Consider the following 13,183-nt stretch of genomic DNA (forward strand, 5'->3'; position numbering starts at 1 on the left):
CTGTGGGTGCAAGAATGGGAGAAAACAGGAAAATGGTTCCCAGTGTTGTCCTACTCTGCTTTCCGCTCTAGTAGCGAAGATTCTCCCGATGAGCGTCTCTGCCGACTGCTCACCTGCTTCTTTGGAAGTCATTTCCCCCCCACATTGGTCTTGTTCTGCTCAAGGACAACCAGTGAAGCCCATCTCACTCTAAATTAGTGAGTGAGATTTTATCTGCCCTGAGTGACATCATCATTTAGCCAAATCCAATTGGCTGTATGACAGCATTGTTGTTTTTAGGCAGAAGTTGAATAAGGCCTGTTTGGGGTGGGGTGGGGGGATGGATGGACACAGCATCTGATTGGGGCAGTGAACAGCAATTAATTGCCATGAAGAAAAGGCAGGCAGGCTTTGAGGCAGAGTCCTTCAGTTAAAATGCTGGAACCCTAAAAGCCCCCTTTTTGCACTGAAATTGTTTGTAAGTTTGTAGATCGTAAGTTCTGTGGTGCGGGGCCTGCCTTTTGCTTATGCAACTCCACACAATACCATGGACATCATCGGCACTAAACAAACAAGTAAATAGCACTGTACAGATTCTAGGTATTTCAAATGGCATGAAACATCAAAATTTATAGTTTGTCTTATGTTTTAAAAAACAGTTTAAAGTGTTTTTTCCCTTGAAATATTGATAAGCTGATACAAATATGATCCCAGGTTATTTTTTAAAAATTGTATTAAATTTTGTGCATAACATAATTCCAGTAATTTTTTCCCTCTATAGAAACAAATATGTATGAGTAAATTACTGACTTTACATGAAAAACAGTATCCACATCAAATGCAAAACTTCTACAGAGCTAATCAAATTCCATACACATTAAGGATTATTTGCAGCACATTTACTCAGAAGAAAGTCCCCATATTTTCAACAGGGTTTACTCCACGGTGAGCATGGATAGAATCATGCCTTCTGTTCCAAAAGGCTTAATTTATTATGTAGCTTCTTCCTGTTGTAACTGATTTCAAACCTGCATTCTTATTTCCGACAGCTCCAGTCAAGAAATAGGTTTGCTTTATTTGCAAGTGCTGGGAAATGGGATTACTGCAGGCAAATCAGAACATATCATCTTACTGTTCTAGCATTCACATACTTAATACTACACAAGGTCTCTTTTCAGGTGTTAATAGAAAAATCAATTTTACATCACAACAGCTGGGATCGTTTTAAATATCACAGCTGTCAGAATTCGAAAATAACTAATCTGAACATAGCCGCTGTGTTGAAAATGTAGCAAAATGAAAACACAACTGATCGGCACATATTATTCCCTCTGCCAACCAAACTTCCGGTATGACTGGCACCAGCACTGCACAGATATCTAGTAACAGGTTTCAGCTTTTAGTTATGCTATGACAATAGTGAATGCATGGAATTTATTTCCCATATGAGGCAAGTGAAAGGCTTAGAGCAGCAACAAATAATTATCAGTTTCATGTATGCATATTGCTTAGCTGAAAAAATATTTTTAATTACAGAAATAGTGTCAACTCTGCAAAACCTTGATTTAAAGAGCAGCCAATCTGTTTATACGTATAAGGATTTTGCTGCCAAGTCAGTCTGCAGATTAAGTAATATATGTGATAAATATTAGGTCTTTGTAATTTTAGAAATGGAGAGGTTTTTTGTGAAGATGAAACTCTGGAATTGTTTACACAGTCTATACAAAAGCTGTGCACAACACAAAAACAAATTGGCCGTTTCCCCCCCTAATTGTGAAGCCCCCTGGCTATGTGAAGCTATAGATCATTTCAGAATAAATCTATAATGGGGCTAACTTAACTTTTCATGATCCCAAGCCAGTGGCGTTAGTCTAAAGAATGAAAAAGTATGGTAAGGAAAGGAACAAGGAAAGCTCTTCATTTTGAAACTGAGAGGTGCTGGATTGAAAGCCACGTCACACCCTCTGTTGTGGAAGACCTTTCCCTAAATTTTATGTAGCTTAAGTCTGAATATGCACACACATGAAGGGAAAGGCAGTCTGTGTGAGCCCCAAAGACAGCCTCTTCTTTGTTAGTCATTTGGATGCTTTCACAATGTACAGAAACAGGAATTAGGTATAGCCTCTAAGGGCTGGTATATGACCCCCACCTAGCCATAAACTACTACAGTATTATCTCAACCAGCCCTCTCACCTACCTTACAGGACTGTTGGAATGATTTCTGAGACACTGTATACGAGTGCTGCAAATATTATTTAGGAATGCTATTTTTTGTTAGTGATAATAATTACGGAGGAATATGAAGGATGTGAGCAGGAAAAATTGGACTCTTCAGAACTCGGATTTGCTGCCATACTGAATGTGAACTCCCTTACTGGCCATGGGCACATCAAATGCTGCTAACATACCCAGACTACCCCCCCCCCAAAAAAAAACACGTGCTACTTTTCAGTATGATACATAAGGCTCACCTAGTTGTTAAAATGGCAAAATGTAAGAGAGAAAGCCAATAAAAATCTGATATGATTTTTATTTAATTTCACCATGGAAACACTTATCAATAATACAATCACAATTGTTTTAGTACGCTTCTGAATCAAAGGAAACTCTCTTTAGAAAGAAAAAAAAGGACAAGGGAAGTCCTTATTGGACTATTTGGGGGTGGGGATGGGTGGGAATAAAAACATGCAATGCTATTTTGAAACTACACAATAAGGCCACTTTCTAGCACAGAGTCCAGAGTGTACTGATTTTAGTGGAATTTAAGAGTATGAACCTGTGTGATGGATTGTGGCCCATATGTCTTATGTATATGGAGACTGCAATTTTCTTGGAAATAAATTTCAATGATTTTACATTAATTTAATATCAAGTTCATTTTATTAAAAACAATGAGACTTGCACCCAAGTTTGTGTGTATATGACCCGGGTTCAAGCATATGTATATCTCGATGTTGACCCCCCCCCCCAATGGTAGGTTTCAGAAACTTTTAGGCAGCAGGTATCACAGAAAGTATACATTCTTCATTTTGCATGTTTACTTCTAGGTTACATAAAACATATTAAAAGCTTCAGTGCTAATCAAAGCAAGCATAAGGCATCATATCAAAAATGATGCTTTAAATATATTTTGCAGCCATTTCCATCACCTCCACAATTGCTCTCAAAAACAGCCTAAAGAGTCATCACACACTGTATGTTATTCTTCCTCTATTGGAATTGTTGTAACAGGTGCAGTAGTAATAATATGCTGGGCAATCAACTTTTTCCCGCTGATCTGTCAGTTCAGCTTAATAATGCCATTAAGAATGTAAACATTTCTGCAATTTATATTTAGAAGTCAATAAAATAATGGGGTGCACTACTTATCCTTTTTAATTTTTAAAGTAATACATTTGATTATTTTAATCATGTCACTCCTTAACTGGATGGATTTAAATATGCAGGCTACATCAATGAGGATTTTTTTTTCTTCATTAGGAAAAGCCATTGAGCAACTCCATCTTATTCCTGTTAAAGCAGAGTCTATTTAAGGACAATCAGTTACATTCCACATTCTGTTGTTCCAGAGGGTACAGAAATATGTGAAATATATTATTTTATTAAGGAGGAAGGGTATTATAATTGACCATAAAGGAGTGGGAATCTGAAACACAGCAGTCAAATAAAATAACTTCGTAATAATAAGGATCAGCTATATAAACTATTTTAGATGTAATTACAGGGAGTTAGCCAGCAAGTGTAATTTAAAAAAAAAAAAAAAAAACCACATTTCTCTCTCTCATATTATAGATTTCTACTCTTTAAGTGCTGTTACTAGTACACAGAATTTCCTAGTCTATAATTCTCACTGAAACGTTTACAGAGGTGAAAAAGCCAAGTCAAATGTTAGCCTGGATTGTTAACATCCTCTTTGCATTTACAGGTCAACTACAATGGAAGCAGCTGGAATGTAACATTCTCCACACTGCCCCACCAATTACTTCAACACTGCCTTCTCTCAGGATGAGTGTAATTTGGTCTCTATGAAAGCTCAGCTTTTGCTCCCCTGAGAATGACAGGCAAAGACTTCATATTTCAGGGGTGTCTGAACAGAGACACATTACAATGCTGCTTTTCATTTGTTATCTCTCCACTTCAAACCATTCTTCCTTGCTGTTTGCTTAGTTAAATGCTGAAGCACACCTTTCTTACACGAACTAGATTTTGTACACTGAGATATTTATAGTAACTCCACTTCTGTTTAGACACCCATTAAAACAGTGCAGGTGTACAGCATTTCCTCAGTTTAAATCATTATTAATCTTTTGGGTCATCATACTAATAAAATAAAAACTTGTGGAGGAAGATTTCCACTCATGCATGAGAAACAAACACTCACATGTACACACGCAGATCTGAAATGCTAAAGAAGACTACTGGCATAGCAGTAGAATTTCCAAAGGTTGACAACATGACGGCAATGATGCTGATAATGCCAACACAAGCAAAGTATCAGCACTGATATGACTTTAACTGAACTGATACACTTTTAACTGATAAATTTTAACTGAACTAAACTTTACAATAGGATGTGTTTATATCTGTGGACATGTGCAACTCTGTCTATGCAACTGTCCGTGGAGGATACAAGATGGTTTGGTGAGTCAAAGACAACCAATGTGCTTCTAATGTACTCACAATCACTTACTCTAGGAGACATAAATGCTTTAGATATTTATGACCAGCAGAAGACCAGTGAATACACATTGAGGTGTCTAAATTATTTTCAGTACTATAATACTGGAATATTTTCTAAGCAAACTTTGACCTATACACATTTAGGGAAAATTCACGTGAAAACCTAAAATGGAGACATTGCAATTCATATGATTGGGTTGCTAGAACTAAAATATTACAATATGTTAATTAACAGAATGCCTAATTTCTGGAAGCTGCAGCATGAAACTAAGTTTTCATTAATTCTACAGCAACATCCATCAGCTTTGACATTCTCCAAGCACAAAAGTGAAGGAATCCCTCCTTGTCAAACGCAAACTGGAGTGATACGTAACTGGACCACAGAACAGTACAGTGAGTCCATAAAACCACAGTTACAATGGCTTAAGCCAATTTATCTTCATTGACTTCAGTGGAACTAAATTATTTAAGTCAAGGACTGCAACTTCATTGGTATATGGATCAATCTGGCAGTCTCCCACACTGTTCTGCCTTATGTGATAGATTCCTATATACCACGCAGTAACTGCAGGAAATTGACAGCAGTTGTGTTTTCCAAAGTCACCCCTACTCACAAAACTTGAAGACACAAATACCAGTAAATTAAGGCAGTGATAGCCCTAAAAATCTAGCAGGCCCTTGTCTATCTTTGACTCTTGCTACATACAGCTTCATTCAATACATCCAGATTCTAGAGCCCAGGCATAGTACGGCAATTTACAGTAAACGGACTATAACGTGAACCAGACATATTCTCACACAGGAAACAAACAGTTCTTCTGCACAATTTCCTGTAGATCACTTGGAAAGGTATTTAAAGACTGCACTGGCAGTGAGCATTTTTAAATTACCCTCCCTCAAAAACAAAACTTGCACTAAACCCAAGATTTTAAGAATATGCCACTTTTCTTAAAGAGACAATGTATTAATTTTACAGGTCTGTCAGCAATTCATGATTAAGTAGATTAACCATTATTTATAATTTTATTTGCAAAGGAAAGGAAGGAATTTTTATTTCTGAAACCATATTCAAACTGGTACACATGACAAGGAAGTGGTCCATAACATGCAAAAATGTATGCAAGCATTGAGTCGATATAAAGCTGCATTCAGAACCAATAATTTCAATAGGTTTGCCTCTGCCAATATATCTATAACTATACAGCTATATAACGATAAACCCCAATTCAACGAAATAATAAATAAATAAGACAAATCATGAACAGGACAAAGGCTGCAATCCTACACATATTTACCTAAGAGTAAGCCCCATTAAACTCAATGGGGCTTACTTCTGAGTAGACATGCACAGAACTGCACTGAAACAGCACTTGTTTTTGCACTATAAAGAGGCTAAACAATGTGTTACTCCAAAGTATGCGATTAAAAGCAAGAATTTATTTCAGAAATAATACTTACAATTGCTACTTCCACAAACTGTCTAGTATGGAGTATTCATGCTACATTATATTTTTCTTTATAAAACATGAAAATACAAAACCACAAAAATGTGAAGTAGGGCCATGGATGGACAACTACAGCCATATTAACTACAGCCCATATTAAATCTGAGGCGCATAGTGTTTTCTCTTTCCTTGATGTCATCAGACAGCTTTCAAAACTACTGATAATAGATATAAGTTGAACGATGAATTAGAATGCTCCAATTTGGAATTGGCGGGGGGGGGAGCGACTTACCAACTTTAAAATAATATATAATGCAGAAATAACATGCACATTTAAAATATACATAATTAACGTATCAGTCTATAATGCTACAATTAAAAAGCTGATACTGTAGTACCGTTTATGAGACTTATGTAGGTGTACGCTAACCTTCGTGTTTTGTGTGGGTCTAAGTTCCATTCGCTTCAATAGGATTCACTGTGAATTACAGATTTTTGGCATGTTATTATCTCTATATGTAATGCGCAGTTTTAAATTTAGAATATGGGTTACAGCACTAACTGTGATCCCTGCCATACACAGGTTTTGAGCTTCATTTATTGCAATCGATAAGTTGAATTATTGTACCATTTGGCCCAGATATTTGAACTATTAGCAGAAACAACACTATAAACTAAGAACTTTATGGAGTTGTAAAGGTCCATAATAAGAAAAGCAGACAAAATACAAACACAAAAACACATTAGCATTTACTTTTTGTGATTTGATGACTTGACAAATAACTATTTCAAAACAACTAGTTGGTGAGATAGCTTGACGCTTGTTGGTATAACGTACAAAAAAAGAGCAATTATGATAATTGTAGGGTTCCCTATATGATTTAACACATGCGCATGCGGATGGGAACCAATAATGAGAACTTAAAATACTATTAAGTGAAAGTTTTGCCACTTTTGTTTTCAATTCCATTTGCAATAATGTCATCTTTTCTGTTTCCATGTTCTTTAAAGGGTGGCATTTGATCAAACAACTGCTTGCTAAAATTTCAGTCATATGCAATTAGCAATGCTAAACATCAGATTAAAAAAGTGGCACTACACAATTTCAGACTATACATATTATCAGGGATATCTTAGTATATTAGAGTTACAAGATGCAGAGAGAGTATAAGCTTTGGCAATCCAGTTATTATGCTCAGTGTGTTACAGAGCACAAAGCATGCATTATTGGGGAAAAAAGCAAAAACAGAATCTGACTATGGAACATTATGAGCTAGATAGCGATACATAGGCTCCAACCATACATTTAACTACGTAGCACTTCCTCTGCAAATTGTGTTTTTTTAAACAAGTACTTCACATTTAAATAATGTCAATAGGAAAAAAATGTTGCTCCAGAGAAAACGAATGACATGAACAACAGGTGAATGGGAAAAAGGAGATATATTCTCAAAGGCTATAATGCCTTTATTATGAAAACAGTAACTCAAAGTACTCACAGGCTGAATGAATTGCCATTTCAAAAATAAATGCAAAAAAATGGGAGAGACCTTGTTCTCCATCATACCCATCTTTCCACCTTATCTTCAATAAAGAAGGATCTGGAGTGATTTTGCATTTTTTTCTTTTGTTTATTCCCAAGGAAGACCTGCTTCCGCTGGGCTGCTCTCAGTTCAGAGAGTTCAAACTGAATTTAAACAAGTAATTGACTTGTCAAGGAGAGAAAAAGGAAGAAGAGGAGGAGGAATTTTAAACTATGACTTGTTGGAAGACAAAAACTAAGGCAACATATCACAGCCCGTTCTTTCTTCTAACAAACCGGAAAGAGATATGCAACACCTCAAATGAAATCCAATGTATTGTTGCTGTTTTTCTTTTTCAATAGGCACTCTAAACAATTCATGCAGGACATCCACAATCTCTGCAAGATGCCTGGCACTAAATCAAGAGCCGCACAATGTAGAATCTGTGCCGGAACAATACTGACCATATCAATGGGGACCCTCTCAAAAAATGGTACAAACATAATTTTGCTCTTTTCCCACCAAATGCCAAGGTACTGGCCTTATCCACAAAAGTCCTACAACTTTACTGCTATGCTTGATGCCTCTTCTCAGAGCTAAATTAAAGGACATCCCATGGTGAAGATTTTTAAATGTCCTGAACCAATGTTTATTCCCTCTCCCTGCTCAGCTTCATGCATACACTACAATGTGAAGTATACTGCTTTCTTCTTATGGAATGCACACCCACAGATTTGTTTTTAATAAACATCATTTAACAGTTCCTATAAATACTTTTCCTCTGACAGTGATCTTGATTTTTATGAGTACGATCCTCCCTTCCTGACTCCCCCTCCCCTCACAAAAATCAACCCAAACTGAAAATATCTATTAACTGGGGGACTGGAGGGGGGGGGCTTTCTAGTAGTATGATGTCATGTTCAGCATTTACTTCTATATAGCCACAAACTGGATAGTCAGAATAGCACTGTACTTGAATTAGAGACTTGAGTTTGGATATTTTCTTTTAACGAAAGTTTTTGTTTCTACTGTATTCCAGCACTGTGTTTAAAGTACCAACTTCATTTCATTGATACCCCCGTCTCACCCCACCAAGAATATCCCCACAAAATGTGCAGAATCTTCCACACAGGACATTATAGTTGTGATATTCAACTGCTGAACACTGTACCGTTTTCTAATTACAGTTTTTGTGTGCTTGTTTTTTTAAATAAATCACTTGCTGCTACTATTAGGAACACTGATGAGCTTTTTCCCCAAGATACTGAAATTGACTGCCCATGCCATGCACAGGAATATCATGGATAGTAAATGTATTCATGTCATTCACGAAAATCTCGTGCTTCGTTTTCCAACATCTTGATGTTTTGTTTTACTTCTTTAAAAAAACAACTGATGTCTTTCTGTACCGACTACATTAGTCTGAAATGTGTTTTTAAAAGATAACAAAGAATTTACAAAGTCCACAGCTCTTGCTAGTGAGCGTACTGATAGGGGGGAAAAAATCAACTATTCCAACAGATGTTCGTTCATGAGGATGGATTTCTCACACAAAATAATGTAATCTGTATATACTGTATGTGCATACTTGTATAACAGGCACTCAGATGTATGACAGAATTACTTTGTGCTCATCTCCTACCTCTGAAAAGGGCCTCACTTAAAGCTGTAATAGTTCCCTTTTGGCCTAACTGCTATACCCTGATTGGTATCAGATGAAATGCTGGAAAGTTGAGAGAATGCAGGCTATAGCCTGCCCTCTCCACAGAACTACCAAACATTATTTTCCTGTTTTTTCAGCAACACATCTCTTTACCTTAGCAGCCCATTAAAAAAAATTTTTTTTTAATCTTTTACTTCCCAGGAGCTAGGCAGAATTTTTTTTTAAAAAAAAATCCTTCCAGATGGTAAGTATAAACCTTCTGCTGCGGTTATGCACAAAAAATACCAAACACATTTTTTTCCCTTTAAATAAAGTGTTTCTGATGGAAGAAAATAAATGCTTTAAAAAAGACTGAATGTAGGACACACATTCTAAATAGTGAAATATACTGTCTGCAAAAATGGATTTCAGGGTTTATTTCCATTATTTTAGGACTATTTTCAATTGGATTTCTCATTTTTTATGGTCTACATCTAGTTTTCTCTATCAGCGAGTCAAATCCATTCAACGACAGATCCTGAATCGGGAAGCTGCTAAGCCTGTCTCCGAAAGAGAAATGCAGTAACAATGTATCTGCACAGAAAACTGCTCTCTCTCTCTCTCTCTCTCTCTCTGTCCAGTAGGTTTAACATCCTTCTTCCTATAAACAATTCAAGTCAGTGAGAGAGAGGCTGGTGGAAAAATGACCAACTTTGCCCGCATCAAAAAAACTTTCCGGCTGCAGAACACTCCCCCCCAAAATCCACATGAAGAAGAAGGCATTTCATCTCTGGCTGCTTTGTTTTTGCCTTTCCAATCTAGACTTTTCATACTTTCTAACATGAACAAGAATTCAGTGGCTGAAGGATCCAGGAGGGCTGGAGTAACCCAGAGAACGACTTGCAAAGCAATCAGTGCAGCGAACGAGTCTCATTCCTAGGACAATAAAACTTGTCAAAATTACACCTTTAATTACAGAGCCAGCTTACCGCTTTCCCATTATAGTAGTACATCAAAGAGTTTCCGCCCATGCCAGGGATGGTGTATGCGCAATACATGGTCTCGGGTTCTTTTTTTCCTCTCCAGTCCCACTCTAACAACTTTTATTTCAAACTCGCTGTCCCTTTTTTCACAACAATTCCTTCAGTCGCATTTTCCCATATGGCCAGGCCAAGCATGGTGAATATGCAAAGCAGGGAGAAACCATTCCTGACGTGAGGGGTGGTGGTTGGGGGGGAGGAGGTGGCTAGGACTCTTCTGTCAGACAGTTAACTTTCCACAGCAAAGCTGGAAGCCTTCCCAGTCCTGATTTAGCTGCAACTCCTAACGCATGCAAGAGACCGCTTCAACTTTTTCTCCCCTGGACTGCACTGGTTGCTGGAATCGCGGCGCTTCTTAGGAGATGCTCACCAATTCTTCCCAAAAAAGACAGGAATAATAATAAAAAAAAGTTCCAGGCACCCCTTTCCTTCAGCAAAAAAAAATTTCCACTCAACTGCCTTAGGGTAAAAGTGGAATAGGGTCCATTATTGAAGAGAATACAAATGCAGTTAATTGACTCCCCCTCTCTCTCTCTCCCTCTCTTTCTTTTTTGTTTTAATTTGATTAAAAAGCGAGTGGCAGGAAGGGAATCGTATGATGCACATCTAATAACTCTACCATCTGTCTCTGTTGCTGGCTAGCTCCCAGCATTGTACGCAGCTGCCTGAGAACTCAGACTCAGAGAAAGAGGAGGGGGGAAAAAGGCAAAAAAAAAAAATCACACACACACACACACACACACACAACATTGGGGGGGGGAGAACCACCCATCTCTGACCTCGCTGAAAAGGAGAGTGCTTTCTGACTGCCTGGTCAACAACCTACAAAACGGGGGCTGAGAATGAAACAGAGAACCATTGCTTCCAGTCTTGCCTCTCCCCCCCCCCCCCCAAGTCACTGGCTTTCTTTGGGAAGCAGGAAATAGGTTAGGAGCTGGAGAACTTAATTCAAGGAAAAGGCTGCTGGCACTGCCTTCCAGGGAATCAGGCGACAGGCTACTACAGACACTCTCACTGAGCACTTGCTCTTTTCATTTTTTCAGTTCAAGTGTTTGGAGGAGGTGTTTGGGTGTGTGGGGTGATCCCCCCCCCCCAACTGAATGCCAAATGCGAAAACTGTTTACTGCAGGACGTGATATTTGAAATTGGGTGTGTTGCTAATGTTATTCACAACATCGCTAGTGAAATTGGGTGTACTGCTAATGTTTGAAGGTCCAGGACTGTGAAAACTATTTCTCAAAATCTCATCCGTCCTTTAAGAAAAAAAAAAAATTCTTCTCCCAACTCAGTGCAGCTCACTAGTCTAAACGCCACTAAACTCTTCTTTCTAGTATTCACTTTTTTCCTTCTGCGTGTTGGAAAAATAAAGCGCGTGCACTGCACAGTTCGACGCTAGTGGGTGGACTCTGCCTCTTAATTTTCTTTTACACTGTACTACTGGAGCCAAAAGTGGGAAGAGTGGTTAAAAAAGAAAAAAGGGGGGGGAGGGGAGAAGATTGGGACTGGTTTTAGCTTGCCAAATTCAGAGCATCACAGGAAAGGAAGGCCCCTGGGAATTGATCCCAAATGAAACTAAATAATTTGCATATGCTGAGGCAAATGCCATCTGAGCATACAGCTATTCTCCAGAATCAACTTTAATAATTCAAAGCACCTATTTCCTTACTACTCAACGTGGTAACAAAACACATACAGTATTAATAAACAGTAAGAGATGGCAATGTCAGTTCACAGCAGCCGTCTTTTGCTAATGGTAAAGTTTTCTTTCGATCTCTCCATTGCATCCACATAGAGTGGAGGTCCATATGTATATTTTAGAGAGGGAAGAGGGAGCAGAGGGTTTATCTAACTTCCTTGCTCTGCATTTATTTGGGATGTCTCCAGAGACATGGGTAAACAGTTCTTGAATTATAATCACACATTTCATTCAAATTTCATGCTTTGAGGATTTTTGCCTCATTAGAACAGTTAGTTGTCAATCTGACAGGATCACATTTGTAACCTTTAAACCACCCTCTGTGTATAATACATAAGGCCAGAAAACCCAAGTAAGACAGGTCTGCGTGCAACAAAATGTACTACCTACAAGGGAAAGGGCGGAGAAAGGGTATTTCATGGCACTAATGATGATTTCAGTCATCAATAAATTTAAGCTTGCTGAGTTATTTTAATACTGGATTTACAGGTTGAAAAAACTGGTGCTGGTTTAAAATGAAACAAAAAAATTAAAGCTACTACACTATAATTTCTTCTTCATTTATACACCCTTTTTAAACTTTACACTTGTAATGTGTACAGAAATTTCTTACAGAAATGTAAGAGTGTTGTTGTCTTATTAAAAAGAAGGTATACCTTCAAATCATCGGGGGGGGGAATCCCATAAATTTGTGGATTAGTATAATGTGCAATTAACATTTAATTCTAATAAAACTTTACCCCAAAACTAGATTTGATTGACTTTTAAGCCTGTAAATTCACTCTAATCAGTTCACAGGCACTGAAACAACCCTCTAAAATCGGACTAACACTATAAGCTTTAATTACTGGCACCAGATAATTATGGAATTTCATATTCTGATGTCTACAGGAAAACATAAATTAATGAACACTGAGTACATTGAAGGGTAGCCTTGAAATCATGACCTTTCAGATACAAAAGTGACTGCAGTTGAGATTTTGGTTGCTTGTGGCAATGTGGGGTAGGGCCTTTCAAATTCCAGTTGGATGACCATACTGTTTTTTTTTTTCAAAGCAAACAAACTATGAAGTTTCTCAACTTCTTCATCATCTCCTCTCCCCCCTTTTTCCAATTTAACTTTTCTATGCCAGAAACACACAGTAAAAATTACACTCTGGTGTCATTTATATGATATC

At 37.7% G+C, this 13,183-nt stretch overlaps 1 protein-coding gene across 21 annotated transcripts in view; it reads right to left on the reverse strand.

Moving 5' to 3' along the window:
* TCF4 (transcription factor 4) overlaps nt 1-13,183 on the reverse strand; it is a 444,763-nt gene that overhangs the window by 116,528 nt on the left and 315,052 nt on the right. For 4 of the 21 annotated variants that reach the window (XM_066617930.1, XM_066617931.1, XM_066617929.1 and 1 more), the window contains exon 1: nt 10,259-10,411. The exons of the other annotated variants lie outside the window; for them this stretch is intronic. In XM_066617930.1, the coding sequence (XP_066474027.1) occupies nt 10,259-10,327 (69 nt within the window). In that variant the 5' untranslated portion in view covers nt 10,328-10,411. Of the gene's footprint in view, nt 1-10,258; nt 10,412-13,183 lie in introns of those variants that run through there. 21 annotated transcript variants of the gene reach the window in all.

This window comes from Tiliqua scincoides, chromosome 2 (genome assembly GCF_035046505.1).
Source record: "Tiliqua scincoides isolate rTilSci1 chromosome 2, rTilSci1.hap2, whole genome shotgun sequence".
Lineage (NCBI taxonomy): Eukaryota > Metazoa > Chordata > Lepidosauria > Squamata > Scincidae > Tiliqua > Tiliqua scincoides.